The sequence below is a fragment of the Sorex araneus genome, chromosome 2, assembly GCF_027595985.1.
Source record: "Sorex araneus isolate mSorAra2 chromosome 2, mSorAra2.pri, whole genome shotgun sequence".
Classification (NCBI taxonomy): domain Eukaryota; kingdom Metazoa; phylum Chordata; class Mammalia; order Eulipotyphla; family Soricidae; genus Sorex; species Sorex araneus.
This window is the reverse complement of record NC_073303.1, coordinates 233,526,006-233,552,961: the sequence shown is the minus strand read 5'-3', so window position 1 is coordinate 233,552,961 and position 26,956 is coordinate 233,526,006. Positions and strand designations below refer to the sequence as shown.

At 56.9% G+C, this 26,956-nt stretch overlaps 4 protein-coding genes across 6 annotated transcripts; 1 reads left to right on the top strand and 3 right to left on the bottom strand.

Moving 5' to 3' along the window:
- Positions 1 to 1,007: 1,007 nt before the first annotated feature.
- LOC101559436 (deoxyribonuclease-2-alpha-like) lies at positions 1,008 to 6,093 on the bottom strand. Of its 2 annotated transcripts, XM_004616797.2 has the most exons (6): positions 5,739 to 6,091; positions 5,440 to 5,620; positions 5,270 to 5,348; positions 4,481 to 4,645; positions 4,186 to 4,383; positions 1,008 to 1,708 (listed from the first exon to the last, which is right to left on the bottom strand). In XM_004616797.2, exons 1-6 carry the CDS (start codon positions 5,831 to 5,833, stop codon positions 1,326 to 1,328), a joined length of 1,101 nt encoding a protein of 366 aa, XP_004616854.1. In that variant the 5' UTR covers positions 5,834 to 6,091; the 3' UTR covers positions 1,008 to 1,325. The 2 variants fall into 2 exon arrangements, with proteins under 2 accessions (XP_004616854.1, XP_054985423.1); XM_055129448.1 differs by having other exon boundaries at positions 5,440 to 6,093.
- An 845-nt stretch (positions 6,094 to 6,938) lies between these two features.
- On the bottom strand, positions 6,939 to 10,204 carry KLF1 (KLF transcription factor 1). The gene is made up of 3 exons (XM_004616605.2): positions 10,096 to 10,204; positions 8,718 to 9,534; positions 6,939 to 7,387 (listed from the first exon to the last, which is right to left on the bottom strand). Exons 1-3 carry the CDS (start codon positions 10,180 to 10,182, stop codon positions 7,212 to 7,214), a joined length of 1,080 nt encoding a protein of 359 aa, XP_004616662.2. The 5' UTR covers positions 10,183 to 10,204; the 3' UTR covers positions 6,939 to 7,211.
- Positions 10,205 to 14,153: 3,949 nt separating this feature from the next.
- On the top strand, positions 14,154 to 18,526 carry GCDH (glutaryl-CoA dehydrogenase). Of its 2 annotated transcripts, XM_055126515.1 has the most exons (12): positions 14,154 to 14,226; positions 14,294 to 14,417; positions 14,511 to 14,546; positions 14,711 to 14,854; positions 14,967 to 15,029; positions 15,237 to 15,407; positions 16,195 to 16,324; positions 16,407 to 16,623; positions 16,948 to 17,051; positions 17,233 to 17,358; positions 17,461 to 17,621; positions 18,185 to 18,526. In XM_055126515.1, exons 2-12 carry the CDS (start codon positions 14,327 to 14,329, stop codon positions 18,256 to 18,258), a joined length of 1,317 nt encoding a protein of 438 aa, XP_054982490.1. In that variant the 5' UTR covers positions 14,154 to 14,226; positions 14,294 to 14,326; the 3' UTR covers positions 18,259 to 18,526. The 2 variants fall into 2 exon arrangements, with proteins under 2 accessions (XP_054982490.1, XP_004616663.1); XM_004616606.2 differs by lacking the exon at positions 14,154 to 14,226 and having other exon boundaries at positions 14,233 to 14,417.
- A 356-nt stretch (positions 18,527 to 18,882) lies between these two features.
- Positions 18,883 to 25,330, bottom strand: SYCE2 (synaptonemal complex central element protein 2). The gene is made up of 3 exons (XM_055124605.1): positions 25,188 to 25,330; positions 19,813 to 20,023; positions 18,883 to 19,125 (listed from the first exon to the last, which is right to left on the bottom strand). Exons 1-3 carry the CDS (start codon positions 25,328 to 25,330, stop codon positions 18,883 to 18,885), a joined length of 597 nt encoding a protein of 198 aa, XP_054980580.1.
- Positions 25,331 to 26,956: the final 1,626 nt, after the last annotated feature.

Genomic DNA, 26,956 nt, shown 5'->3' with positions numbered 1-26,956 from the left:
TACACGCTGTAATCCTTATGTAACTCCAACTTATAACCAATTGGCTAAATACAAGTAGTGGAAAGCCCCTTCAACTGTGGCCAAAGCGGTGGTCTTTTGGAAAGTTCCTGTTACATAATGTTTGGTATAAAAGGCCCTCACTTTTGAGACTTGGGGCTGCTCGTTCCGAGAAGGCTGCCACTGTGTTGATGAGCCAGATGAAAGTCCTAGTTCGAGCTAGCCAATAGAGACCCTCTGCTTATTGCATCACAACTTGTTTTCGTGTGATACTCTGGGGAGATCTCAGTCCGGTTTAATATGGGGGTCTGGAGAGATGAGGAGTTGGTGCGTGGGGTCAGGAACTGTCTCAGGTGGGATATAGCGGGACTCTGGATCAGATTGGAAAGGGGAGGTGGGGTGTGGTCAGCACCTGGGACACACAGGAGCAGCTGGTAGGTGGCTTGGCTGGTGAGGCTGCAGATCTGACTGTGAGACCATACAAGGTGTGCGGACGTCCTGGGGGCCAGGGTCAGTGTAATGGGGTGGGGTGGGGTTTGGAGGGATCTGATTCCTCAAGGTTGGGACCAGCAGGCAGGATGCTCACAAGGGTAGGTCTGAGTGAGCACTCTTGACAGCAGGCTCACTACCCCTGTCTGCCACGCAAAATCCAGCTTTTAAACCAGAGCGTCCTAAAAAAAAAAAAAAAGAATAATATCCTGTGCTGTGTACATATGCACAATATAAAGTGCTCCCCATTCTCTCCTCTGCAAGACCAGCCATCCCTGGGGGGATGCAGTTATTCTTTGGGGGGGCACACCAGGCGAGGCTCAGGGGTTACTCATGCCTCTGCACTCAGGAATTTCTTCTGGCCATGCACATAGGCTGTGCTCAGGGGACCATATGAGATGCTGGGAATCAAACCGGGGTCAGCCATATACAAGGCAAATGCCCTTCCCACTGTAATGTTGCTCCAGACCCCCATTTTGTTCTGAAGCCCTGCACCCCCCCAGACAGAGGGTCAACGGCACCATCTTCCAAATTCTTTTATTGTCTTATAATCAGAGGCAACTACCCTACTCCCCCATCCTTTTTTTTTTTTTTTTATGGAATCCTGATAATGTTTTGTTTTCTTTGGTTTTGGTTTTGGGGCCTCACCTGGCAGTGCTCAAGGTTACTCCTGTTACTCCTGTCTGTGCTCTCAGGAATTACTCCTGTCAGTGCTCAGGGAATCATATGGGATGCCGAGAATCAAACACGGGTGGACTGAGTGCAAGGGAGGCACTCTATCCACTACACTATCTCTCCAGCGCCACCTTGCTTCCCATGTCACAGATGAGCTGACTGAGTCACAGCTGGTGTGGAAGTGCAGCCCTCAGGTGAGAAGGCCAGCTGCCCTGACAAGGCTCCCAGGCCTTCACCAGTGGCTGGAAGGCCTTCCAGAGCACGGGCAGCTGGGTACACAGGATGCCCCCACCTCGGTGCTCTTCCCCGAGGTTCCGATTCATGTCGCCCACACAGGCCCAAGGTCCTTTGGGGGCCACACACCACTTGGAGTGGTCTTCTGTGGCACGGAAGCTGGGCCCGCTGGGGCCAGGGAAGGCGGTCTGAGTCACGTCCAGCACCTGGTGGGCCCCAGAGCAGTTGGAGGGCAGGATGCCGTGGGAATTGGGCCAGAATTGCACCTGCAGGTCGCTGCCCAGGGCTTCTGCCAGCCAGCCGGAGTACAGGTCTGCAGAGAAAGGAAGGAGGGCGTGGGCAGGTCAGGGGTCCCTCCAGGACTTTCCCAGGCTATGTCCCCTCTCTCAGTTCAGAGCCCCCAGTTTCAGTTCTCGTCACCTGGGACAGCTACCTATTATATAGATTTTGGGGGACTGGGGCCCTCCCAAGTGGTGGTCTAGGTGCCACACCCTGTGATTCTATGCTAGGGTGCAAGGACGAGGGACTCCCGACCCCTGCAGTGATAGGGATGACCCGGACCATCCTGGGGTTTTGGGCCCCAGTCATGCCTTATGGAGGTAGACCAGCCCCAGGTCAGAGGCATGCTCCGTTCTGGTCCCCAGATTTTGAGGATTAACAGGCTGAGTAAATAATAGGGGGTGGGGTAGGCACCCCCCAGAGGTGCTGGAGGGAGACCACACAGTGCCAGTGTCAGACCCTGGTCCAGGGCCCAAGATTCAGCGCTGGACTTGAGGTGTCCATCTCACATGCGGGTTTGATCCCTCGCGCCGCATCGGGTTGCCTGAGCACCTCCGGGAGCGACACCCAAAGCACCAAGCAGGGAGTGAGCCCCAAGTCAAGCCCAAAGAGAAGCCAAATATCACATCCATGCCGGCTCTCCTTCACACAACGCATGAACGTTGCCTCTGGAACCATTTCCCCAGATCCCTTCTTGTTTGGTCTGTTTTGGGTCCACACCTGGTGACATTCAGGGATCACTCCTGGCAGTGCTTTGGGGACCACAGGGATGCTGGGCATTAAGCTGGTGGGCTGCCTTCGAGGCAGGCACCCTCCCCACGGTACTATCACTCTGGAGCTTTATCTTCCCTTCTTAAAAATTAAATAGGAGGGGTGGTGGAGAATGGGCACTGGTGAACGGATGGGTCCTCGAACTTTGTATGGGGGAAACATGAGCACAAAAATGTATAAATCTGTAACTGTACCCCCACGGTGATTCACTAATAAAAAATTTAAAAAAAAATAGGAGGGGCATGGAGTGATAGCACAGTGGGTAGGGCATTTGCCTTGCACGTGACCGACCTAGGTTCGATTCCCAGCATCTGATGTGGTCCCCCGAGCACCACCAGGAGTAATTCCTGAGTGCAGAAGCAACCCCTGTGCATCACCGGTGTGACCCAAAAAGCCAAAAATAAAAAATAAAAAAATAAATCAGAGCTATATTCAGTTGTGTTGGTCACTCCTAGAGACCCTTAGCCCAGTGGTGCTCAGACCAGGGCTATGTCCAGCTGTCTCAGAGGCGCCACGTGGTGTTTGAAGACACGGCTTAAAAGTAGAGCATTTGTGGGGCTGGAGCGATAGCACAGCGGGTAGGGCGTTTGCCTTGCATGCGGCCAACCCGGGTTCGATCCCCGGCATCCCATATGGTCCCCCAAGCACTGCCAGGAGTAATTCCTGAGTGCAAAGCCAGGAGTAACCCCTGAGCATCGCTGGGTGTGACCCAAAAAGCAAAAAAAAAAAAAAAAAAAAAAAAAGTAGAGCATTTGCCCTGCTTCTGTGGAGCCCTGGATTCAATGCTAGGCACCACATAATAAAGGCTGAAGACATTTGGGAGTTCTCTGGTCCCTCACAATGACCCTTTAAAGCAAGTGTCACGGTGCCAGGCCATTAGGACAGCAGGTGAAGCACTTGCCTTGCATGACTCCAACATGGGTTTAATCCCTAGCACCATACATGGTCCCCTGAGCCTGCCAAGAGTGATCCCTGAACACGGAGCCAGGAGGAAACCTTGAAAACTACCCCAAAACCAAAGGAAAGCAAGGAAGCAAGCAAGCAAGCAAACGAGCTAGCTGGTATGGGGAGAGCAGGTAAGGCATGCAGCTGGCCTGGGTTCAATCCCTGGCACAGATCAGGACTGATCTCCAAGCACAGAGCCAGAAATAAGCCCTGAACACTGCCAGGCGACAACAAAAAAACAAAACGCAGACATTAATCTCCCCATTTTTCAGATGGGGAAATTCAGGGTCTAGTTAAATCACAGATCAGGGGCCAGAGGAAACACTCAATTGGCTGAATTCATGCTTGGCAAACAGGAAGGCTGGGTTCAATCCCTGCACTGCACGGTCCCCAAGTCACTGGGAACAAGACCAGAGCACACCCTCAGGGGTGACCAGGTATGACCCCAAATATGAAAGAAAAAAAACAAACCCAGGGTCCGGAGCGATACCACAGCAGGGAGGGCGTTTGCCTTGTATGCAGCGGATCTGGGTTCAATCCCCGGCATTCCATAGGGTCCCCCAAGCACTGCCAGGAGTAGTTCCTGAGTGCAGAGCCAGGAGTAACCCCTGAGCATCACTGGGTGTGACCCCAAAAGCCAAAACCAAGCAAACAAACAAAAACCCACCTCCTGCAAGGAGAAACTTTGCACCCAGGCCCCTCTGACTCCCTGGAGAGGCGCCATCTCCCTCACCTGCCTCAGAGATGGAGGTCACCCCATTTACAGAGCCCCCAGCCCTCAAACCCAGGGCTCACCATCTCCAAACTTTCCAAACTTGGCGAAACTCTGGAAGGTGGCCCCAGCCTGGGACGTGAGTGTCACGGTGCTGTTCCAGGGCCCCTGGAGAACATGGTGGCCCTTTGTCACCTCTACCAGGTCCGGGAATTTCTCAGTGAAGGGTCCTTCCAGCTGCTTGTCATACACCAGGGGATAAGTGTAGGTCAGCTGCCTGCCTGGAGCCGGAGGGCAGGAGAAGATGAGAGACCGGCCCTGGGTTCCACTTACAGGCTTGGAGATGGGCCTCCCCACCGCCTACCGGTCTGCACTCACCAATCGCCACAAACTGGCCCAGGGGAAAAGACACGCAGAGCAGCATCTGCCCATAGGTCTGGGCATTGGGAGGCCAGCGGTAGGTGCCAGAGGAGGCAGGCGGAGGAAACCGCGGCACGCTGTGTATCAGCCACAAGCCCCCTTGTTGATCCAGGAGTACCACCCCTGGGTCAGAGACAGGGATCAGGGCACTGCAGAGGCCTCAGCCGGTGCATGTCCCCAGCAGAGAACCCTGGGTAGGGGAGCAGGTGTCAACATGCCGAGATCTGTCCACACCTCCATTCCCCAGGCATCAGGAAAGAGCATTAACATGAGGCAAAGGGCTGGGGTCTGCTGTACCCCTCCCCGCGTACATACTGTCAGGAAATGCTCAGGCCAACCACACATCCCGACCTGCCCCAGTATTTGTTTGTTTTTTCAGGGGCCACACCCAGAGGTGCACAGGGCTTTTTCCTGACTGTGCCCAGGGATCGCTCCTGGCAGGACTCGGAGGACCAGATGGGGTGCTGAGACAGAGCCCAGGTCAGCTCAGCGCCCCACTCGCTGTACTCTCTCTCTAGCCCTGCCCAGCTATTATTTAGTTTTGGAGTCACATCCTACTCTGCTTAGGGGTTATTTGTGGCTCTGCTCAGGAATTACTCCTGGTGGTGCTCGGGGGAACCTATGGGGTGCCAGGGATCAAACCCTGGTTGGCCGAGTGCCAGGCAAACACCCTCTCCGCTGTGCTATCCCTCTGGCCCATGCTCAGCTATTATTAACTGGGAAACGCTTAGACACCCTAAGTCTCACCCTTAGTGTGCCCCCGGCTGGAAACGGCCTCATCCGCTGTGGAGTTAGGAGGCTGGTCATTGTAGAGCAAGAAGGCGAGCTGGAGCGGGAGATGGAGCTGCACTGTTAAGGTTTTCCCCAAATCCATTCCCTCTCCTGGCCCCCCACAGGTCAGCCCCGCGCCCTATCACCTGGCTGGCGTTGTTCCGGTACAGCGGCAGTAGACTGCGACCCACGGCGCTCTGCGAGCTGTTGATGGAGTCCACGCCCTCCTGCCAGCCCCCGGAGCTGGCGTCCAAGTACTTGTACCTCAGACCCCTCTGCGCGGCCGCCCCGGGCCCGCTGTGAGCCGGTAACTTGTAAACAACGAACCTGCAGTTTGGGGAACGCACAGAGGCGCAGGAGGGGGACGAAAAGTTAGCCGAGGCTTCACCCAGGAGCGCAGCGGTCTCCGGTCCAACCCGGGGCATGATCGCACCGACGCGCTCACCAGTCCACTGGCTGGCCCGAGTCCCCGATGCAGGTCAGGGTCCCTGCAGGGACCCACAGCAGCGCGGCCAGCAGCAGCGGGCTCAGTGCGGCCATGGAGTTGACGAGGGTCGAGGGACCAGGATCCGGGCCGCAGGGCGCTGGGTCACGAGCTGGGGCAGGTCCGGCCCCCGGAGACTTCCACTTCCCCAAACCGGTCAGGGAACCAGTGAGTCGACATCTTTGAGTGCGGAGACTCCGCCCGGGAAGCGAGACGCAGGATTGAAAAAGCAGCCTGGGCCCGCCGGGGCGGGGCTTCGCGCCACGTGACCACGCCCACCGGGACCGCTAGGCTGGGCCCGGCCACCAGGCTCGGCTCTGGCCACGCCCCCAGTGGTCATGTGATCTCGGGCACGGCTTCTCCCCTCTCGACCAATCACAGCTCTCCCCTCTCCTTTTGGTCCCGCCTCCGCCTCCCCAAGTGGTTCTAACTGCACGGCTACTTCCGCGGCACCCCGCGTCTCTCCGGGTTTGGAGTTCAGACACGAATTTGAGTATTCTCTTTTCTGCTTCACGGTCTTAAGGTCACTTGTGACCTTTTCTTTATGTGTCTCGTTTTGTCTGGGGGCCATCCCCGCAGTACTGAGTGAGCTGCGCTGGGGAATCATGGGGTGCCAGGGATGGAACCCGCATGCAAAGGGTTAACCCTGTACTAGCTCTGCCACTGACCTGGACTCTCTCAGGAGGCGCTTGCATCTGACCGCCCCCTTTTTTTGGAGAGTGTTTAATTCTGCCTGGTTTTTCTAGGTACCCTTTGAGCAAAGCAAGTGTCTCTTTTCACTACTGGTGTATCGGAAGTGCTCTGGGACTGGCCTGAGAGTATGAAATGCAGTGGCCAGTGCCCGTGAATGTCCTTGGAATTCAAGCTTGTACCCTGACTGGGGCTGAGGGGTGGGAAGAGGGTGACACGCCTGCAGTGTGGGAGGCACATGATCCGCATAAGCATCTTTGAGGGTGAACCTCCTCCCCTCTCTCAGACCCCAAAACCCACAAAATCAGGCCAACACTGAAACTTTATCTGTAAGAGACATTTTGACAGGACCAAAGCTATTCACAGCAGATTGCAGACCCCTGCAGGTCATGGGGTGTGTCCCCACCCACAGACCAGGGTCTCTGGGAAGCCTCAGCCCACAGCCCTGCCCCCTTCCAAGCCCACTGTAAACTGGGTCATCCCAGGTGAGTCCGTCCAGAGTGCCCCTGAATCTGTGTATTGGGAGGTTAGTGACACATTGTCACTGTGACCATTGGGTGTCTTTCTCTGGCTCCTGTTTCTGGCGACAAGAAGGAGCTTCTCTCACAGGCTCCCCTGACTCTGAGCCTCTCCTTGGTCCTTCAGTGGCTCTGTAGGACTGGGCGAGGGTCCTCCAGAGAGGAAACCCCAATGAGGTCTTGTTCCATCCCTGTCCACGGAAGGTCCAGGTGGCAAGACGGGAGCTCAGAGATGGCGCTTCATGTGCAAAGCCAGGTGATCGGAGCGTGAAAAGGCCCTTGGACAGAGCCTGCAGCGGAAGGGACGCTGTCCTGTGTGCTTCCGGTAATGACGGGTCAGCTCGTCTGAGCGGGCGAACTTCCAGCCACATCCATCCCAGGTGCAGGCATAGGGCTTCTCCCCTGGAGGGCAATGAGGAAAGTGAGCACCATCGTCTGTCCAGTGCCACCCCATCCCAGGGCCTCTCACCCCTGGGGCTGCCAAACTCATGTGCTCAGCCTTAGCCAAAATCAAGATGAAGTGGGTTGGCCCTTAGGGTTCCAAATGGACTCTTCTTCAGCACGCAACCGCCGTGCTCCCAGAGACTTAGCCTTCTTCTCTGCCTGCACCCTGGCATCTTGCCCACACCCATTTTCCTATCTTAAGCCCAAGTCCCTACCATTGCCACACCTCCCTGTTCCCTCATACTCTTCCCTGCATCCCAAACCCATCCCATCTTTTCATTTGGTGCTGGCCCTCTTTTCCAGCTTACAACAAGGGACCCTCTAGCTGCTGCCCAGCTCTGCCCCCGATCTGGGACCTCCACTCGATACTCTAGGCTTTGGCACTTTCGCCAACCTGGTCTTTCCCACCGGTGTCTTGGGATGCTACATGTGTGAAAATGATACAACACAGGGTCTCAAATATACACCCCAGCACCCGTTTTCTGGATGTACCTCCAAATATAGACCTCACTTCTCCTCCACTTTATCCCATTGTTCCACCTTGTTTTTGACTTTGGATCCAGCTTTTCTTTCTTTCTTGTTTTTGCTTTTTGGATCACACCCAGAGATGCTCAGGGTTTACTCCTGACTCTGCACTCAGAAATTACTCCTGACGGTGCTTGGGGGACTATATGGGATGCCAGGGATCAAACCCAGGTTGGCCGCGTGCAAGGCAAACGCCCTACCTGCTCCAGCCCCTATCGAGCTTTTCTTATGACTAATCACCACCCTCCTTTCTTTCCCAGTTTCTCCACTCGTGTGCAGAGGCCTCTGACAGGAACCTAGCCACATCCCCTACAGTCTGTATGCCCCTTGGCAAATGCCAGCCGTCTCCTGCTTTATACTCCTGGCCGCAGCTCCTAAGTCCCAGAATTCTGCTAGTCCCTTCCCGCACTTGGTGCTGGGGCTCTTCTCCCTATGTTTAGGTACCCGAGTTTTTGCTCCTCAGCCTGTTCCCATCAGTCTTCTGCTACAGCAACCCTGCGACTCCTCAGTGTCTACTCGCCTCCCGAACCTGCATTGCGCGGCGGATGCTTTGACCCTACTCCTGAGACGCCTCGACCCAGTGCCCAGACAGAGTCCCACGCCCCAGATCTAAACCTCCTTCATCCTTTAGCCAATATCCTACAGGCCCCGCCCCCAACCTCATGGCCCCGCCCATGCGCGTACCTGCCCCAGCGTGGCCAGTCCGCTGCCTCTTTCCCTCTCTTGCCCCGTCCCTTGCCCCGCCTCGGTCCCGCCTCCTCACCCGTGTGCGTGCGCAGATGCGCCTTCAGGTGCGAGCTCTTGGTGTAGCTCTTGTCGCAGCCCGGGTGCGTGCACGCGTGTGCCGCCTGCTTCCTGCGCGGGCACGAGCTCCGGCTGCGCTTGGGTGTTGCAGTCTCCCCGGTTCCTCCAGACTCTCCTGCGTTCCACGCGAGACCCACACTCGCCGAGCCGGACCCCAGACGGCTTAGGAAGGAGGGGGGGGCAGCGGGTCCTGGCGCGGGAGCCCGAAGCCCGCGGAAGAACTGGAAGTGCCCTTGGTACTGCGGCGCCGAGTACAGCGCAGGGTACCCGGACAGAAGCCCGTAGGGGGCGCCTGGTGCTGTGGGCACAGAAAGGCCGGTCCGCGGGAAGTAGTTGCTCGGGGTGGCCGTCCCCGGACCCGAGTACAGCGGATGCAAAGGCAGCACCTTGGGCTCGGGGGCCGGGACCAGGGCTGGACCCACGAAGGCATCAGGGACAGGGGCTCGGGGCGCCGCGCGCGCCCAGCTGGGATGCTCCTCAGGACCCAAGAACCCAGGCACTAGCCCCGGGCTGCCCGCATAGGCTCCCATAGTCTCAGGGGGCTGCGGGAATTGCGCCCCCGGACCTTCAGCGGGTGCCCGAGAGCAGGCCTGGGCTGCGCCTCCCGGCTCTGGGCACTGGAAGTTGGTGAGGAGAAGGTCTAGGTCCCAGGCGCTGACCGTGTCTCTCTCATCTTCTTGGTCCTTCGAGGGCGCGTCCTCCGACTCCTGTTTCACGTGGAGGGGCGGTTCCGGTGGGCCAGGTCCCAAGTCCTGGCCCTCCTCTGAGCGCCACCACTGCAGGGAGGGAGCCAGGACAGCAGCGTGAGGCTTCTGATGCCCAGGAACGCAGGAGGCCAGGTAGTCTCCAATGGAGCAAAGCACCAGGCTCCCGGGCATGGGGTCTTGTGCTAGCCTGTCTAGCAATGGGGCCCCCTCCCGCCCCCCACCTCCCAGCTCAGAGTCTCTCTGGCTGGCTGGAGGGAGGAGATAAGCTCACAGTATCTGGAACCGCACTTAGGCCTGGGGGAAGGGGTGCCAGGGATGGAATGGCCTGGGCGGGGGGGGGGCACAGCCTTGCCTCAGTTTACCCACTGAATCTCCCTTTCTTCCCTGAACCCCAATAAGAGGCGCTTCCAAGATTAATTCCCAGATGTCCCCTAAACACATCCATCATTCCTCTGTATTTGGAATCTGCTCCACAAACACTCCTCCACCTGTCTCAAGTTCCTGATGAGACACAAAACCCCTTTCTGCGACCACATTCGGACCCCTGGCCTGGACGGGGGTCCTTGGAAAGGTGCACATGAACCCCTGACTCTGTGGCCGCAGCCAGGGACCCCAGCCCCCTAAGCCCACCTTGAGGAAGTCATCCTGTGAATCCGGGAAGGGACCCAGGGTGGTCAGCGTGCTGAAGGATGGCAAGGCTGTGTCCGCTGTGGCCATGCCGCAGCCCACCACCGCCTCAGGCCTCCTCTCCCTCGACCGCCTTGTGGGTTCTGAGGCGCCTATGGCCCCTCGGAGCCTCCGCTCCGCCTTCAGCTGATTGGCTGCAGCCCCTGATAAGGGCAGGCAAGGCGGGGATCACTGTTTCTAGGGGACAGAGCTCACCTCGACCTGTTTGGTGAGCCTCCAGACACAGCTAGTCCCCACGCCACATGAGATGTCAGCAGTTGGGCGTTCAGAGGTTGGGGGTGTTAAATATTGGGGGTTTCGGGAGGTGTATAAAATGAGACCCAGGATGTTCAAAGGAGGAATCACTGGGTGGGTCCTGCCCCCCACAACTGCCTCAGAGAAGGGGGAGAGGCATGATGGGATTTCTGGGAAGGGACTTTAAGCCCCACCCACTGGGACCACGCAGCCCCCCTCCAGAGCCCCGTACACAGGGGCCACTGTGCTCATGGCAGGACTTGGCATGAACCGCCTGCCAAGCCGAGGATTATCAGCTGCCGCAGACGCTGCGGAGTGCTATCAGGAGGGCGCCCGCCCATCAGCCCAGGCTCCAAAGCTCACAGCCATGAGCACCCGGTCTGCACCTCACTCGTCTTCATGCTTCCTGCCTTTGAAGCAGCCACTCTTTAACGCTGATGCCCCTGGCAGCTGGTGGTGTTTCAGCTGTGGCACGTTTCAGATGTGCCTCCTGTGGGGGAATTCGAAGGTCAGGACCGGAAGTGGCTGACCTGCTGGACAGATGCCCCAGTCTCTGCTTGGGCCCAGCAGCTGCTAAATTTTCTCTTTTGGGGGGCAGTCTAGACCATGCATAGGTATGTCATCGACACACACACACACACACACACACACACACACACACAGAGTTCACACCTGGCGATGCTCACTGCAGAATTACTCCTGGCATGCTCAGGGAAGCTGGAGATTGAACCAGGTCAGCTGTGTGCAAGGCAAGTGCCTTACCTGTTACACTATTGCTCCAGCCCCATTTTTCTTATTATCTGGTATAGAAGGACCATACCCAGCAGTGCTCAGGGCTTATTCCTGGGTTTGTGCTCAAGGATCACTCCTGGAGGTGCCCAAGGGACTGTATGTGGTGCCATGAATTGAACCCAGGTCAGTTATGTGCAAGGCAAGCGCTTTATCTGCTGTACTATCTCTCCGGCCCTTTCTGACCTCCAAAGGGGAGGAACATGAGCCTCTGTACTAGGTACCTCTGCTGGTGGCCTGGGAGCCCAGTGGGCGGCATGGACACACATCACAGGCGTATGTTCAGAGTCACACACACACTCTGCATTGGAAAAGTGGCGCCAATTTCTGGTCGCTTTATCAGACAGACCGGGGAGCTCTGTGCAGATAATTGTTCTCTCTGTCTGCTAGACCATGCACAGACATGCAGTCGACAAACACCAAAGTACAACTATCCACAATACTAGGTACCTACTATCCCCCACAATGCCTGAGGTGAGAGGTTTCCAGGGCCAGAGGGGCTGGAGTAATAGTATAGCAGGTAGGGAACTTGCTTTGCATGCAACAGTCCTGGGTTTGATCTCCGGCACCCCAGAGCGTTCCCTGAGCCAGCCAGGAGTGATCCCTGAGTGCAAAGCCAAGACAACCCCTGGGTGTGGTCCCAAACAAAACAAAACAAGAATTCCAGAGCCAGAGAGACAGTTCAGTGGGTAAAGTACTTGTCTGTGCACAAGCACCACTTACGATCCCCTGAGTCCCACCAGGTGGCCCAAACCAGAAAGAATATAGAAATTCGTATAAACTCATGCATACACAGATGCTGAGCCCATCCACACAGCACATTCTCACACAGGGGCTGACAAACACACTTTAGTTACAATAACACAAACACATGGATATGTCTTCATATCTTTATGTCTTCATATCCATATGCTTCCTGGATATGTCCGCACAAAATGGAAGTACTACGGTCACCCAAGATCCCAGAACATGAACATGCCATGAGACACACAATCATGCACAGACATGCAGTGACACAACGTCACACACAACCACAGGCAGAGCCTACAACCATACAGGTCCCACCTCCTGTCTGTCACACATTTGTGTATCTGTGTGTGTGTGGTGGTAGAGCCACACCCAGACATGTGCAGAGCTCTTTGTCGCTTAGGGGACTATATGATGCTGGTACTTGAACCCAGGGCCCCACACATGCATGGCCAGTGCTCCAACACTGTGCCATACCCCTGGCCCACATCATTGGGGATAGGGAGAAGGAGGCCACACGTGGAGTTTAGAGGCTTCCAGGCCCATACCTAGTGGTGATTTGGGGGGCCAAGCAGTGCCAGAGATCCAGCTCAGGATTTGGGTCATGTGCCCTTTTCTAGGGCACTCCCTGGCCGCTCACCTTCTTTAGTGACATTATTGCACTGCCAATCCTCAGCAGCAGGGGGCGCACCCGGTCAAAATCAGAAAACTACTAGACACTGAACTGAGTCACAACATCCAGCTTAGACCCACACATCATTGGAGTGAGTGGGCTGCAAACGCATCAGACCAACAAAAAAAAAAAATTATCATGTACTATCAGGTGGGAGGAGGGATAAGGTCTTTTTTTTTTTTCTGAGTCACACTTGGTGATGCTCAGGGCTTACTCCTGGATCTGCACTCAGGAATTACTCCTGGCAGTGCTTGGTGACCCTCTGGGGTGTCAGGGATGGAAACCGGGTCAGCCGCATGCCAGGCAAACGCCCTCCCTGCTGTACTATCACTCCAGCTCTAAAGTGGTATTTTTAAAAGCCAGTTGAAAAGCTGAAGGTATAGGACAGGGTTTAAGGTGTCTGACTTGCATGCAGCCGGCCTAGGTTCCATCTTTGATACTACGTGGTCCTCAGAGCACCAACAGGGGCCATCCCAAGAATACAGTGGGGGAGGGGCCTAAGGGCGGTAGTGGCCCCTAAACCCAAAATTACCTCTATGAGCATAACTACTACTCCCACAGGTCTCATTTTTTTCTCATGAGATGGGGGTGGGGGTGGGAGGAAGGGAGGGAGAGAGAGAGAGAGAGAAACTACACACGTACACGCACATATCCAGTGCTATTATAGAAACCAGAGAACAGCCACGCACCTAGAAGAAACCCATAAAAACAGAGCCATACACACAGAAACACACAGTCACACCATCACACACACAATACCATCACACAAGCTTAGAACAAGAATAGGTTCTTGGGGCTGGAGTGATAGCATAGCGGGTAGGGCTATTTCCTTTCACGCAGCCGACCCTGGTTTAATTCCTACATATGGTCCCCCAGCACCGCCAGGAGTAATTCCTGAGTGTAGAGTCAGGAGAAATAACCCCTGTGCATCGCTGGGTGTGACCTGAAAAGCAAAAAAAAAAGAGAGAGAGAGAGAATAAGCTCTTAACGAACACGAACAAGCACGGGCATAGCCCGCACACCCTCTGTATGCAGGTACCCCGTGGCTCAGGCACACGCACGTGCGAGAGAGGCAGAGAACCAGAGCATGTGAGGCCCCACTTAGTCTCACACGGCCTCCTTGTGACTCCTGGGACAGGTTGGAGCACAATCTGTGTTGGGATCGCCCACCAGTGTCGGCCTCTCTCCTCTTCGCCCCTCCCAAGCACACACACACACTGAATCCAATTAGAAGAGGCTCAGAGCTCTGGCCTCAAGGATTCTTGTGCCTCAGTTGCCTTATTTAACTCCGCAAACACTCCCCCCTCAACTGACCAACCAAGAGCGGACCGAGCGCGCTCCCTGGACCAATCAGAGCGGCAATAGGCTGACCAATCGAGTTGCCGCACTCTCCTTCCGCCCCCTCCAAATTCCACTACTTAAAGGGGCCAACCTGACTTGGCCCGAGGAGTATCAGCGGACGCGGGCAACGATGACATGTCCCTTTTAAAAGGCAGAGCCGTGAAGAAGCCCTGTGCTAGGATAAGCCAATGAGAAGCCTCACTGATCCTCCGCCCCGCCCACTCCCGCCTGAGGTCAAAATCCCGTGAGTGTTGCTCCGTGGCCAGCAACGCTCACCCGTGGGTTACGGGGTAAGGACTGACCAGGGGTCGGGGCTACGGGTGGCGGCTGCTCGAGCCTCACATCCCGCTCCTCCAGGTTGGCTGCTCCACTCGCCCGCCCGCTGCCCACATGGCCCTGAGAAGTGTCTCTGCGCGGCTGCTGAGCCGCGGCCCCCGCCTGCGCGGCCTGCGTGCGTGGGGCTCGGCGGCGGCCCAGACCGGTCAGTTGCGAGCCCAGGAGGGGGAGGGGCGTGAGCAAGGGACGTGGGGCTCGGCCGCCTTCCCCGGGTGACTTTCTCGCGCTGTGTTTGCAGAGAAGAGTGGGAAGACACAGAGCCGGGCGGCCAAGGGTAAGAACCCCTTTGTCGTGCCTGGGCGTCGACAGCCCTTGTCCAGCGGTCTCTGCCCCCAACCCGAGCTTAATCGGTTCCTTTTGCAGTGCACGTCCGCTAGGGGCGAGCTGAGGGTCGGGCTTAAAGGTTCTAGGGTTCTAGTCACTCTCCGTACCCCCCAGCCTCTCGGCCGGAGTTTGACTGGAGAGACCCACTGCAGCTGGAGGAGCAGCTGACAGCAGATGAGATCCTCATCAGGGACACCTTCCGCACCTACTGCCAGGAGCGCCTCATGCCCCGCATCCTGCTGGCCAATCGCAATGAAGGTGCCCGGTGCCCTCCAATCCGACTCTCCCAGCTGTCACTCCGGCCCTGGCTCAGGGTCCCAATGGGACTGCCACAGGCTCTGAATGCCAGCTTCTTTCTGTCCCTCTACAGTGTTTCATCGCGAGATCATCTCGGAGATGGGGGAACTTGGCGTGCTGGGTCCCACCATCAAAGGTAGGGACCCGTTCCTCTCTGCTCTGCCAACTCGGCCTCCTGCCCCCACAGAGTGAGCCGCTGGTCTCTCCCTCCTGCGCGGGTGCAGAAAACCTCCAACTCAGACTAGTATGGCACCTCTCACCCCTATTGAGCCCGTCACTTGGGCCTCAGGAGTCATGAGTCTCAGCTTGGGACCCCACTGTGGTCCTCCCCTCCTCCTGCTAGGGTATGGCTGCGCCGGGGTCTCATCTGTGGCCTATGGGCTCCTGGCCCGGGAGCTGGAGCGAGTGGACAGTGGCTATAGGTCAGCAATGAGTGTCCAGTCATCCTTGGTCATGCACCCCATCTATGCCTACGGCAGCGAGGAACAGCGGCAGAAATACCTGCCCCGGCTGGGTGAGTAGCCGCCCCGGCAGTCTGGTGGAAGGAAGCAGGTCAAGGTGGTCCAGGCCTGGGAGTGGCTGTCCCCCAGCCCGCCCTCTGTCCCTACTTCAGGGCTAAGACCAATGCCACCTGGACTAGATCCTGGGCTTCCCCCATATCTGCCCCTGACTGGCCCCTTTTAGGCCTCTCTCATCACCTCCCTCTCTGTCCTGATTGGCTTTCCTGAAAGCCCGAGTCACGTCCCAAGTTCGGGCCCAAAGTTGAAAGTCTTCACTTTGCGGACAGGGTCCATGAGCCTGTGTGAACAGGCCCGCTGACCTTTCTACCTCATCGCTGGCCACTGTCTGTTTGGTTGTTTTTATTTTTCTTGGCTGCACTTAGTGGTGCTCAGGGCTTACTCCTGGCTCTGTGCTCAGTGATCACTCTTGGCAGGGGACCCTATGTGGTGCTGAGGATTGAACCCAAGTTGGCCATGTGTGAGTCAAGTACCCTCCCAACTGTACTGGCGCTCCAGCCCCACTGGCCATTTGTTAGTTTCTCCCAGCCAGCCTCAGCTTCTCAGAACCCTCCGGTGCACCACAGGGCCTTTGCCCAGCCCATTCTTCTGCTGGCCTGCTCTTCCCCACACCTCCTGCTTAACTTCTCACTGCCCTTCAGTATAGCTGCCTCCTCTGGTCTCCTGGGGCCCCAGCTCTCTGCTGGGGAGTGGTGTAGCCTGGGTCTGGCTCCGTGGTCAGGTCGTGTTTTTGGTGCAGGGGTAAATGGGGACAGCTATCTGGTGACTGTCTTGTGCCTGCAGCCAAGGGGGAGCTCCTGGGCTGCTTTGGGCTCACTGAGCCCAACCACGGGAGCGACCCGGGCAGCATGGAGACCCGAGCCCAGCACAACCCCTCCAGCAAGACCTACACCCTCAATGGGGCCAAGACCTGGTGAGCAATGGGGCCCAAGCGAATGGGATGCGGCCGGCAGGGGCACAGGGAACCTGCCCCCTCACCATTATCCCACCCCCAGGATCACCAACTCGCCGGTGGCTGACCTGTTCGTAGTGTGGGCTCGGTGTGAGGACAGCTGCATTCGGGGTTTCCTGCTGGAGAGGGGGATGCGGGGCCTTTCGGCCCCCAAGATCGAGGGCAAGTTCTCCCTGCGGGCCTCGGCCACTGGCATGATTGTCATGGACGGGGTGGAGGTGCCCGAAGAGAATGTGCTCCCCAACGCCTCGGGTCTGGGGGTGAGCAGGGCCCACCTGGGGAACTGGTGTTGGGGCCCAAGCTGGCATGGTGGTGTGGGGCGCGGCCACCCACTGTCCACTAACACGATGCCTGTCCAGAGCTGTGTCCAGTTGGCAGAGGGTCATCCCGCCAAGCCGCCAGCAGTGGCCCCTTGGGGCTAGCACAGCTTGGTCCTCTATGCTCGTGCCCGGGGTCAGAAGCCAGCATGCAAGTCGAAGAGGGCAGGCCCGGGCTGTTTGGGGCAGGGCTTCCTTCTGAGCTGGTTCTCCCCAGCCCTCGCAGAACCTCCTGGCTGGGGCTGAAACCCCTGGTCTCCTCTCCAGGGTCCCTTTGGCTGCCTGAACAACGCGCGGTACGGCATCTCCTGGGGCGCCCTCGGAGCCGCCGAGTTCTGCTTGCACACGGCCCGACAGTACACCCTGGACAGGTGTGTGGGGACAGAGTGGAGCTTGGGCTCCATCTCGCTCCAACAGTGACACCCATTTCTGGCCTTCAGACTGGAGCTCTTCACTCTGACATGTCCCAGGGGTGTCCTTCTCCATGGGAGGCCCCTGGTGGGGTTCTGGCCGCCTCTGCCCCTTCCCATTGACCCTGCCTGCCCCTCCCAGGATCCAGTTTGGCGTCCCACTGGCCCGGAATCAGCTGATTCAGAAGAAGCTGGCTGACATGCTCACCGAGATCACGCTGGGCCTCCACGCCTGCCTGCAGCTCGGCCGCCTGAAGGATCAGGACAAGTAGGGGGTGGCAAAGATGGCGACCCTGGGGAGGTGCTCGGTGTCTGTACAGGGGCCCAGAGTGGGGCCCTCTCACAGTAACCTCCTCCCGTCCCATTGCAGGGCCACCCCTGAGATGGTCTCCATGCTGAAGAGGAATAACTGTGGGAAGGCGCTGGACATAGCCCGCCAGGCCCGCGACATGCTAGGGGGCAACGGCATCTCAGACGAGTACCACGTGATCCGGCACGCCATGAATCTGGAGGCGGTGAACACCTATGAAGGTGGGCTCACTCGGTGTGGGGGGGTGGACGGACAGTGTCCCTGCAGCTGTGCCCTCTGTGGGGGACCTGGGGCTTCCAGAGTTCTGCACAGGGCAAGGAGGGGGTTAGAGCTGCGTTTTAGGCCATAAATAGAAAACTAGAGCCCCATAAAATGAATGTGGCCCCAGGTTCACACCCCCACTCTCCCTGCCTCCCGCACCCTAATATAAGGAAGGGCCCCCTGCCTCTTCAGGAAGGAAGCACGGCCGGGCCTGAAAATCAAACCATTTAATCAATTCTGTGGTGAAGGAGGGGGAAGGTTTGACTTTGCCAAGGCTGGGGAGCACCAAAGCTTGAGCTCCAGGCAGGGGCTGGACTGGACTGGCTCGCCAGGGGTCTGGGCGGGTTCCGCACGACAGCGCAGCCAACAGTGCTCTGCGTGCCCAGCGCAGCCACTCACTGAAGGCCCCATCAGTAGGTCCCATCTTTGTGGGTTTGCTCGTGCTCCAGGAGAGCAACCTGGGGGAGGGGGAACAGGAAAGGACAGTGTGAACCGCGTCACTCACCCCTTGTTTGTCCCACAGGGACACACGACATCCACGCTCTGATCCTCGGAAGGGCCATCACCGGGATCCAGTCGTTCACAGCTGGCAAATGAGTGTGGCTGCCACCTAGCGCCCTAGCCTGGGAGCCCCAGCCTCCGCGCCCTGACCGGAAGGTGGCGGGAGGAGTACTGGAGACCGAGTCCAGCTCCCCCCCTTTGAAGGTTCCCAAAAGCACCGTGCTCTAACAGAAAAGGGGCGTCCTTCTCTGGGATCAGGAGAGGGAGGAGCCCTATGAGACCCCATGCTATGGGCGGTCCTGTCATGGGTGCACACCTCAAGCCAGATGGTGGAGGAAATAATAAAATCAGCGTCCGACCTGGACCCAGAGGTGGGCCATGATTACTCAACTGTCCAGGAACCCGCAGGCACTGCTATGGTCGAGGGGGCCCAGGGGACTGGTCCTTTCTTGGGCTTCTCTGGCAGACATCGCAAGTCACAGTGGCAGGTACCCCTGGGTGCAGCAAGGGCCAGCACTGCTGCTAATGTCCCTGGTTTCTTCCTTTTGTTTGCTCTTGGGTCACACCTGGCAGTGCTCAGCGCTGGTTCTGTGTTCAGGGATCCCTCTGGATGGGGGACGGGGGACCATATGGGTTGCTGGGGGTTCCCGGATTGGCAGTGTGCAAGGCCAGCGCCCTGCCTGCTCCATATAACTCTAAGCCCCTTCCTGGTTCCCAATGTCACTGCCTTTCAGCCTGGCCAGGGCGCCCTTGTCCCCTGCACAGCTGTCGTACCTCGGGCTGGACACACAGGTCTTTGTACACATTCTCCATGGAGTGGCACACTTGTTTGAGCTCCATTTCCAAACTGCTGATCTTTGCCATTTTCTGCGTGAACTCTTGGAGTTTCTCCTGAATGATCTTGTTGTGGTGATTATAAACCTGGTACAATTTCTCCTCTAGCTTCTCAGTCATTTCTGAAATCTTTTAAAGAATAAGACATTTCCTTGGAGAATCCAGCAGGAGGCATTACCAGGAAATTGCTCCAAGGTGACAGCTTAGATTTCTGCATTTACTTCATAAAAAATGGTAAAGGAAAAAAATCCTAGTGATTGGGGCTAAAATTGCCTGTGTTGATTTTCTTTTTTTTCTTTTTTCTTTTTTCATCACACCCAGTGATGCTCAGGAGTTACTCCTGGCTCTGCACTCAGGAATTATTCCTGGTGGTGCTTGGGGAACTCTATGGGATGCCAGGGATCCAACTTGGGTTGGCTGAGTACAAGGCAAGCGCCCACCCTGCCATCCTGTCACTCCAGCCCCCATGTGTTAAATTTAAACAGCCAGTTCCAGGGGGCAGGGAAATGGCTTAAAGGGCCAAACCACATGCTTTGTATTTGCAAGCTCTAAGTTCAGTCCCCATCACCTCATACCCCCTTTCCAGGAATAAAACAAGTTACAAAATGGTATGAATTGAACCTTAGCTTTTCTATCTGTAGAATGGGCCCGAGTTCTTTGTCAGGTTGCCCTAAGAGTGAAGTTAGATACTAGATGTTGGTTGTCTACAAACTCTCCCCTTTGACCTCTGACCTAAGCACCCCTTCCCCACACCACTGGACTTCTCATTGTGTGTATGGAGCGGGGGTTGGGGGGCGCGGGGGACAGGGGTGTCACCTTGGTCTTGAGGTTATCCCTGAAGTTGCTCATGAGGCTGTGGTCCTTCTGTCTGCTCTCGTTGATGTTTTCGATCAGATCCTGGGCCCTCTTCCTCAGGCTTTCGATGCTCGAGTCCAGAGAGGAGAAGTAGGGCCCCAGCTTCCCTTCCAGCACGATCAGCTGGCGGCCAGCACTGGAGGTGGCCACAGCAGGGCTGGGAAGCGGACTGCTGGAAGCACAGGAGACCCATCAGCACCGGCCACTCCGCAGCCCTGTTCATCCACGGCCACTCTTGAGCGGGAACGCCGGAGCTGTGGGCTGCATCGTGGGGGGGCAATGCTGGGTTGTTTCACCCACACACTCACCCGGAGCAGCAGGGCCATCATTATACCAGAAAACCTGCCCCAGGTTGCAGGGTGAGATCTGCCTGCCTAATGCCTGCCAGGTATTGCCATACCAAACTGAGCACCAATCTGCTCCAGAGGGACACTTGCTTAGAGGAGCTTCCTGCCTCCAACCTGCTGCCACCCCCCCAGTCCCCAGAGGCTAATGGGCCTGCCAAGGGTGGAAGCATCCCAAAAACATGATTTGGAGAGATGTAAGCACCCGCTGCTGCTCACTGCTACCCACCAGACCTGGCATCAAGCCATATGCCATCACCAGAGAAGTAGTAGGGGGATGTGATAGCAGCATTTCTCAGTACGGGGCCCTGTGACACCTTGTGGGTCCCCAGCATAGTTCACGGGGGCTCCAGGTTGGCAAGCCTACGTATAGTGTGACTGAGGGAGCCAGGTGGGAAGGGACCTGCTCAAAAAAAGACTGCGAAGCACTGTGGTGTAGATCCAGAACAATCCCACTCAGCTCGACAGAGCACCACATCTGGCCACTCCGGACAGCACAGCAATCTTGGGGGAACAAGTCCTTTCCCTCATCTGCAGACATTGAAGAAACTCAACAGAGAAGCCCGAGAGAGCACAGCGGGTGGGGCACATGCCTTGAAAGTCATTCACCTGGGTTTGATCCCTGAGCACAGAGCCAAGAGCACCACCAGGTGTGGCCCCAAAACCAGAACAAGGAACTGCCTTGCATGCAGCCAACCCGTTTGATCTCTGACACCACAGATGGTCCACTGAGCACTGTCACGAGTAACCCCTGGGCACCACTGGGAGGTGGCCTGATCCCCCGCCCCCCAAAGAGTAAAAGCATGCTTTACATGTGGGAAACCAGAGTTCAATCCCCGACACCATAGTCCCGAGTCGTGCTGGAAGCGGTCCCTGAGTCCTGAGCCAGAAGTAGCCTGAGCCACACCAAAGTCCAAGGTAAGCCTCCTTTTATCCTCCGCCTCTGCGTGAGCTGCTCTGGAAGCACAGGCCATCTACCAGTTGTGTCAGGTGCCACATTCGTGACCAGAGTCAGGTTGCTTGTCATCTTTACCTTCTGGAGGGGCCTGAGGCAATGTGGGCCCCACTTTCTGAGGGTCACTGGCCAAATTGTGGCAGAGTGGGGGTGGCAGCCAACAGGCCTGATTCCCCGGCTGGGTCCTGCTTCCCCTGTGACCTGGGGTTTCCTTGCTGTCCTGAGGTCTTTCCAGCTCTAAATTACAAGATTTGTAGGTGTCTGCAGAGAGGTTCCTGAAGGCCTTGGGTGTCACCCAAGGTGACATTAGGCAGGAGTGAACCACAAGCAGAGAAAAACACATCTTGAGTTGTCAACACTTTCTCCATACAATTATTCTTCTAAACTTTTACCATCTGAGCCTTTTTTTTTTTTTTCTGGCTCAGGAGTCATCCAGTAAGACCCAAGGACAGGGCTGGAACGATAGCAAGGTGTTTGCCTTTCACGCGGCCAACCCGGGTTCGATTCCCAGCATCCCATATGGTCCCCTGAACACCGCCAGGAGTAATTCCTGAGCACAGGTCCAGGAGTAACCCCTGTGCATCACAGGGTATGACCCCAAAAAAAAGCAAAAAAAAAAAGACCCAAGGAAAGCCCGAGCCTTTGCCAGTTGCTGTATCTTGTCCAAGTTCTCCAGCACAGCACCCACCTACACACCATGCCCTTGAGTCTACTTTCTGTCCTCCACTCCCAGGGACATAGAATCTTCCCCACCACATCCATCTGCCATGAATGACTTTCCCTTTGCAGACTGCACAAAGGCGACCCTCGGAGCTTTTGCCCCTCAGGACTAGGGTATGCTTCCAGTTCACATGTGTCCACGCTAGCAAGGGGCAGGCACTGTCCTGGAGCTGGAGCTGGGTAGGACCTCCCGGCTCACACGCCTGCTTCGGGGCTGCCTTGTGGCCCCCAGAGTGCCGGGCTCAGCAGGTGCTTCCTTCTGTGTACTGCTCCCATCCTGCTTGAATTGCTGATGGCTTTGTCGATTCTGTCACGGCCCCGGGAATAAGCTGGAACGGTCTTTGTGGCAGTTATGCAAATGGTGAAAAATCACTTGAATTCGGCACATTCATATTTCGTCCTGGGACAAAGGCCTGCCTCAGATGTCTGCCGAGAGCGTCCTGCTTTTTCCAACCTCTCCTTGGGGGATGTCGTCCTTTCCATTTCATTTTTCTTAATACTCAGCAGCTGCATATTAATCAGCATGCTAATGAATCACAAGCTTCCCTGGGCCTGCATTCACCAATTAACTTTAATAAACAAAATGCACGGTGTCCTCTCCGCTGGCTTTCCCGTTCCCTGGCCCGCTTCTGCTGCCGGAGCCTGGCTGGAGGCCAGGGGATGGAAGCAGGCCTGGCGCCATGGGAGGTCGGGGTGCGGGGCTGGGAACACACCGCAGCGCTCATCCATTATGGTCTGTCATTCTAAGAAGTCCCCGATTCGGCAGCGGCAGCGAGCATTAGGACAGGGCTCCTGAGCAGGCCCAGGCTGGCAGGGGGCCCGGGCACAGGGAAGGAAATGGGTCTGAGTAGAGAGACCATCTGTTCACTCCAGGTAAAGTTGGGATTGGCAGGTGTGTGAGCCAGAAATGCCCGCTGCTGGGGCCTCCCTCCGTGGCCTCTAGCAGACAGACAAGTAAACAATCCGCTAGCCACTTACGACCACTGCAGGCAGTGGTCCCGGGAGGGGAGGAAAGCTAATCAAACATTCAAGGAGGAACACAACAGATTCATTGGCGCTAGGGTAAAAACGCTGTTTCGCTGAAGTGCAGCCGGTGGGGGGAGGTTTGAATCAAGGCTGTGTTTCTTCCTGAAATGGGCTTGCATCTGAATCCTGCCGTGGAGTGTCTGCTGCTCCATCTATTAACTAGCCCGTGCGCTGGGTTTAATCCACCTGATCTTCAACCCAAGGCTCTTGTGAAGCTCCTTGAAGTCTCAATGGTTCACAACTGGCTATGTCTCCTGGCTACCCAGAGAGATGGGCAGCAACACGCTCTTCGCAGGAAGTCACCACCAGATATGTGCCATCGGTCATTTCCTCTGTGGTCTCTGATGGCTGGACACCATGTCCTCTGGGCCTGGTTCCTGTCCAGGCTGCCTTTATGTTTAAAGTTAGGTCCATCCCCCAAGACTGACCTGGCCTCAAAATCTCTCCAAGGTGAACTCACACTGACAGCAAAAGTGATGCCCACAAGCTACTCCAGCCCCTTTGCCCACCCTGAGTCCTGAGTCATCGAGTGCCAGCGGGGTCTGGGGAGACAGCTCAAAGGGCAGTGGAGCCTGTCCCCAGCCTTCTCAAACAACAAGGGCAGAAAGGAACTGCTGTCAGCTAGCAACCCAAACGAAACCATGCAGAACAGAGGTGAATAAGAGGATGGAACCTGGCTCTCAAGTGGGAACAGAGCCTTCATACATAACATGTGCCAACACCCATGGTGCACACATTCCCACTGAAGTTCACTGCACGCCAGCAACATGAAGCCACTGAATGTTCCCAATGGCTGAGGAGAGTTGGTTAGAACAGCTCTAATGCTGTATGAGATACCCTCTGTTCACCCTCAGCATCATGCCTCAATTGGTCACACACCACCCCGAGATGCCATGGCTCTGACAGGCGTTACTGCCTGCTTTCCCTGCACCCCTCCTCATCTCCACAATGCCTTTTGGAGTGTGTCACGTCAACCATTCCACCATATCCAAGAGAAAGCATCTAGGGGCCAGAAAGATAGTAACAGCGGTGAGGGCATTTGCCTTGCGTGTGGCCAAAACGGATTTGACACTCAGCACCCTATATGGTTGCCTGAACTGTGCCAGAAGTGATTCTTGAGCACAGATCCAAACACTCCTGAGCATCACTGGGAATGACCTTCAGACAAACAAGTAAGAGGAAGCATCTAGCATGCAGCCACACCGAGACCTGTACTCGGAGCTCCTCACAGGGTTCCACTTTGAGGAAAGAAAACATTTGGTGGAAACCTGACGGACAGTGACCCAAGGATGGATAAATAGGAGGTGGCCTCTACAGAATCTGAAATGTGGCTCTGACATGCGTCTCAACCTGGATGAAGCCTGAGGACAAGGCAATCAGTGACAGGAGCCACACAACTGTATGATTATATCTGTGGCAGACTCTGCCGTGGCCACAAAAAGGCAGAGCTGTGGCCCAAAGTGATGGTACAGCAATCAGGGCACTTGCCTTGTATGCAGCTGACCCAGGTTCAATCCCCAGAACCTCAGAGTCCATCCCCAAGCCCATCCCTGAGCACCACCGGGTGTGGTTCAAAAACAAAAAGGAAAAGATCCTCATTAAGGTGCCAGGACCCTGCTGCCACACCTGGCCTGGACAATCCATTCTGCACATGGCTGAACATGGAGGTCTACACATGTGGCCCCCAACCTCTAGGAAGGCCCAGAGACCATGATGTCACTGCTTCTCCCAACAAAGGGTATCAGCTGCGTTACCTCTGCCCCCCCCCCAACCAGGCAGCACCAAAAAACATGAACATAAACCTTCCCCCTGACATACCCTGTTCTGAGTTCTCTTACACCATACTCCTTTCCCAGGGAACGCCCAGGTCCTCTTACCTGTTTGATGACGATCATGATCTCTATCTTTGTTGGGGGTGGGGTGGTTGCCCATGGAAGCCAGACCCTGGCTTCTCCCTCTGCCCTCATCCTTGGTTGCTGTTTCTCTGCTGGGAGCTGTCACAGTTCACCTCAACTCCTCCAGACAGCCTTTCCTCATCCCCCCTCCCCTTGAAACAGGCCTCTCCGCCCTCGCGACCTGCTGTCTCTCCCTGGCCTCAACCCCCCTGACATCTACTTATTCCTGAGCTCAGTCTAGAGGGCTCTAGGTGGACAGCCAGCCATGGAAAAGGAGGACCAATGGATGCACCTGGACACGAAGCCTTGAGGAAGACTTCATGGGAGCGGGTCCCAGGAATCTAGGGGGGACTTAATTTGAGGCCTCCTCCCTCAGGTTGGGGGTGGCGTCCTCACCGAGTGGGAACCCGAACTGTTTCCTCTTCATGGCTCTCATCTTCTGGTGACAGCTCCCGGCTGTCGGTCCCCAGAAGGGGCTCCAGGTCCCCGCCGAGGACAAGAGGCCCATCCACCTGCGGGCACAGCCAAACGCTGGCCATGGGATCTTGACAGGACAGGACCCCCCACCCCCAGGGATTGAGGCCCAGGGGGAGCAGGACTGGGAGGGGAGGGAGATCGGGCAGGGTGGGGGTGCCCCCAGTGCCTGGAGCGCCGGACGGAGGCGGGGAGGCCTGCAGAGGGGCACCGGGGGGCCCTGGGCTCCGAATGGCTGTCGGCGGCTCGAGGCCTTCAAGAAAGGAGAAGAGACGGGGGAAAAGAAAAGACACGGCGCGCGCCGGCGTGTGAGCCTCGCTGGGGCCGGCGCCGCGCACGCGCCGTGCGGGCGCGCTTCACCGGTGAGTTGGGCCCGTCAGTCAGTCAGAGGCCGTCGCTGACATCGGGACCCCCGACGGGCTGGGGTCAGCCGGAGGCGGTGGATGTTCCCCACCGGCTGAGCCCCCTCGCCGTCCCCGACCCATCCCCTCCCGCCAACCACCCTTCCTGCCGCCGCGACGACCACCCGAGCGAAGGAAGCCCGCCCGCGCCTCCGCCTACTCCCTGTCGCTCCATCGGCTCCTTTCCCGCCTTCGCTGAGGCGCCCTCTGCGCATGCCCGGCCCCGCCCCCATTAGCCCCGCCCCCACCCGAGCACGTGCCGTGGCGCACGTGCCCAACTTGGGAACAACAGCGAGTCTGTGCAGTGAGCTGCGGGACCCTGAGGCCGTTTTAAGTGGCGGTTGGGCGGTGCCCTACTGCTACTGCGCCTGCGCTGCACCTGGGTGAGCGTGGCGGGGGTGGGGACGTCGGAGTTAGCGTGCAAGGAGACCCCTGCACCCCGGCTCAGTGAGTGGGCAGGGAAGAGCTCTCGGAATCTGCTGCTCCTCTTTGCCTGTCGAACCTGGTGGCTCTAGGAGCAAGGCGCAGCTCAGTGCTAGGGTAGCCCGGTACAGGAGGTGGGGTCTATCCTTTGAGCCATCCTGGGGGCTACAGCCTACTGGCTGTTTGGGGGAGTCACCCCGTCCATGAGGGGCCCTAAGGTGCCAGGGATTTTAACTGGGTGGGATGCAAGGCGGGTACCATCACCCCTGGACTGTCTCTGGCCCCATCTTTCTAGTCTTCATTTTTCTCAGAACCCAGCGGCTGTTCAGGCTGCTCCTGTGCGCATGCACTTCACACTCCAGCCCTTTGGGCTTTTTCTTCTTGGATCACACACGGCGATGCTCAGGGGTCACTCCTGGTGGTGCTTGGGGGACCATATGTAATGCTGAAGATCAAACCCAGGTTGGCTGTGTGTGCAAGGCAAACGCCCTCCCTGCTGTCCTATAGCTCGTTTTTTCAAAAAGGAGTCAGACACGGAGCTGGAGTGATAGCTTAGCGGGTAGGGCGTTTGCCTTGCACGTGGCCGACCCGGGTTCGATTCTCAGCATCCCATATGGTCCCCTGAGCACCACCAGGGGTAATTCCTGAGTGCAAAGCCAGAAGTGACCCCTGTGCATCGCCAGGTGTGACCCAAAAAGCAAAAAAAAAAAAAAAAAGGAGTCAGACAGGATAGCCTTGATGGATGGGGGCTATGCCGAGGAAGGAACCCAGAGCCCAGTGTGCTGGACAGGAGTAATCCACCAGAGCCTCCATTGTTGGTTCGGTCCTTGCTTGCTGTGCCCCAAGAAGTGTTTCAGATCAAACCTC

Bases quoted from the DNA above. Each gene is read 5' to 3' on its own strand.
- LOC101559436 (XM_055129448.1), bottom strand. From the start codon at position 5,718: ATGCCCCGGGTTGGACCGGAGACCGCTGCGCTCCTGGGTGAAGCCTCG. The intron at 4,646-5,269 runs GTGAGACTTAGG...TCTCTGACCCAG, and splicing joins CAGCCGGGGGCACACTAAGG to GGGTGGTACTCCTGGATCAA. The intron at 1,709-4,185 runs GTGAGCCCTGGG...CTTTCTCTGCAG, and splicing joins GTTTGGAAAGTTTGGAGATG to ACCTGTACTCCGGCTGGCTG.
- KLF1 (XM_004616605.2), bottom strand. From the start codon at position 10,182: ATGGCCACAGCGGACACAGCCTTGCCATCCTTCAGCACGCTGACCACC. The intron at 9,535-10,095 runs GTGGGCTTAGGG...CCCTCCCTGCAG, and splicing joins CACAGGATGACTTCCTCAAG to TGGTGGCGCTCAGAGGAGGG. The intron at 7,388-8,717 runs GTGAGGAGGCGG...ATTGCCCTCCAG, and splicing joins GCATCTGCGCACGCACACGG to GGGAGAAGCCCTATGCCTGC.
- GCDH (XM_055126515.1), top strand. From the start codon at position 14,327: ATGGCCCTGAGAAGTGTCTCTGCGCGGCTGCTGAGCCGCGGCCCCCGC. The intron at 15,408-16,194 runs GTGAGTAGCCGC...TTGTGCCTGCAG, and splicing joins GAAATACCTGCCCCGGCTGG to CCAAGGGGGAGCTCCTGGGC. The intron at 16,325-16,406 runs GTGAGCAATGGG...TCCCACCCCCAG, and splicing joins CTCAATGGGGCCAAGACCTG to GATCACCAACTCGCCGGTGG.
- SYCE2 (XM_055124605.1), bottom strand. From the start codon at position 25,330: ATGGCCAGCGTTTGGCTGTGCCCGCAGGTGGATGGGCCTCTTGTCCTC. The intron at 20,024-25,187 runs GTGAGGACGCCA...CTGTGCTTCCAG, and splicing joins ACAGTTCGGGTTCCCACTCG to CAGTCCGCTTCCCAGCCCTG. The intron at 19,126-19,812 runs GTGACACCCCTG...ATTCTTTAAAAG, and splicing joins GGGATAACCTCAAGACCAAG to ATTTCAGAAATGACTGAGAA.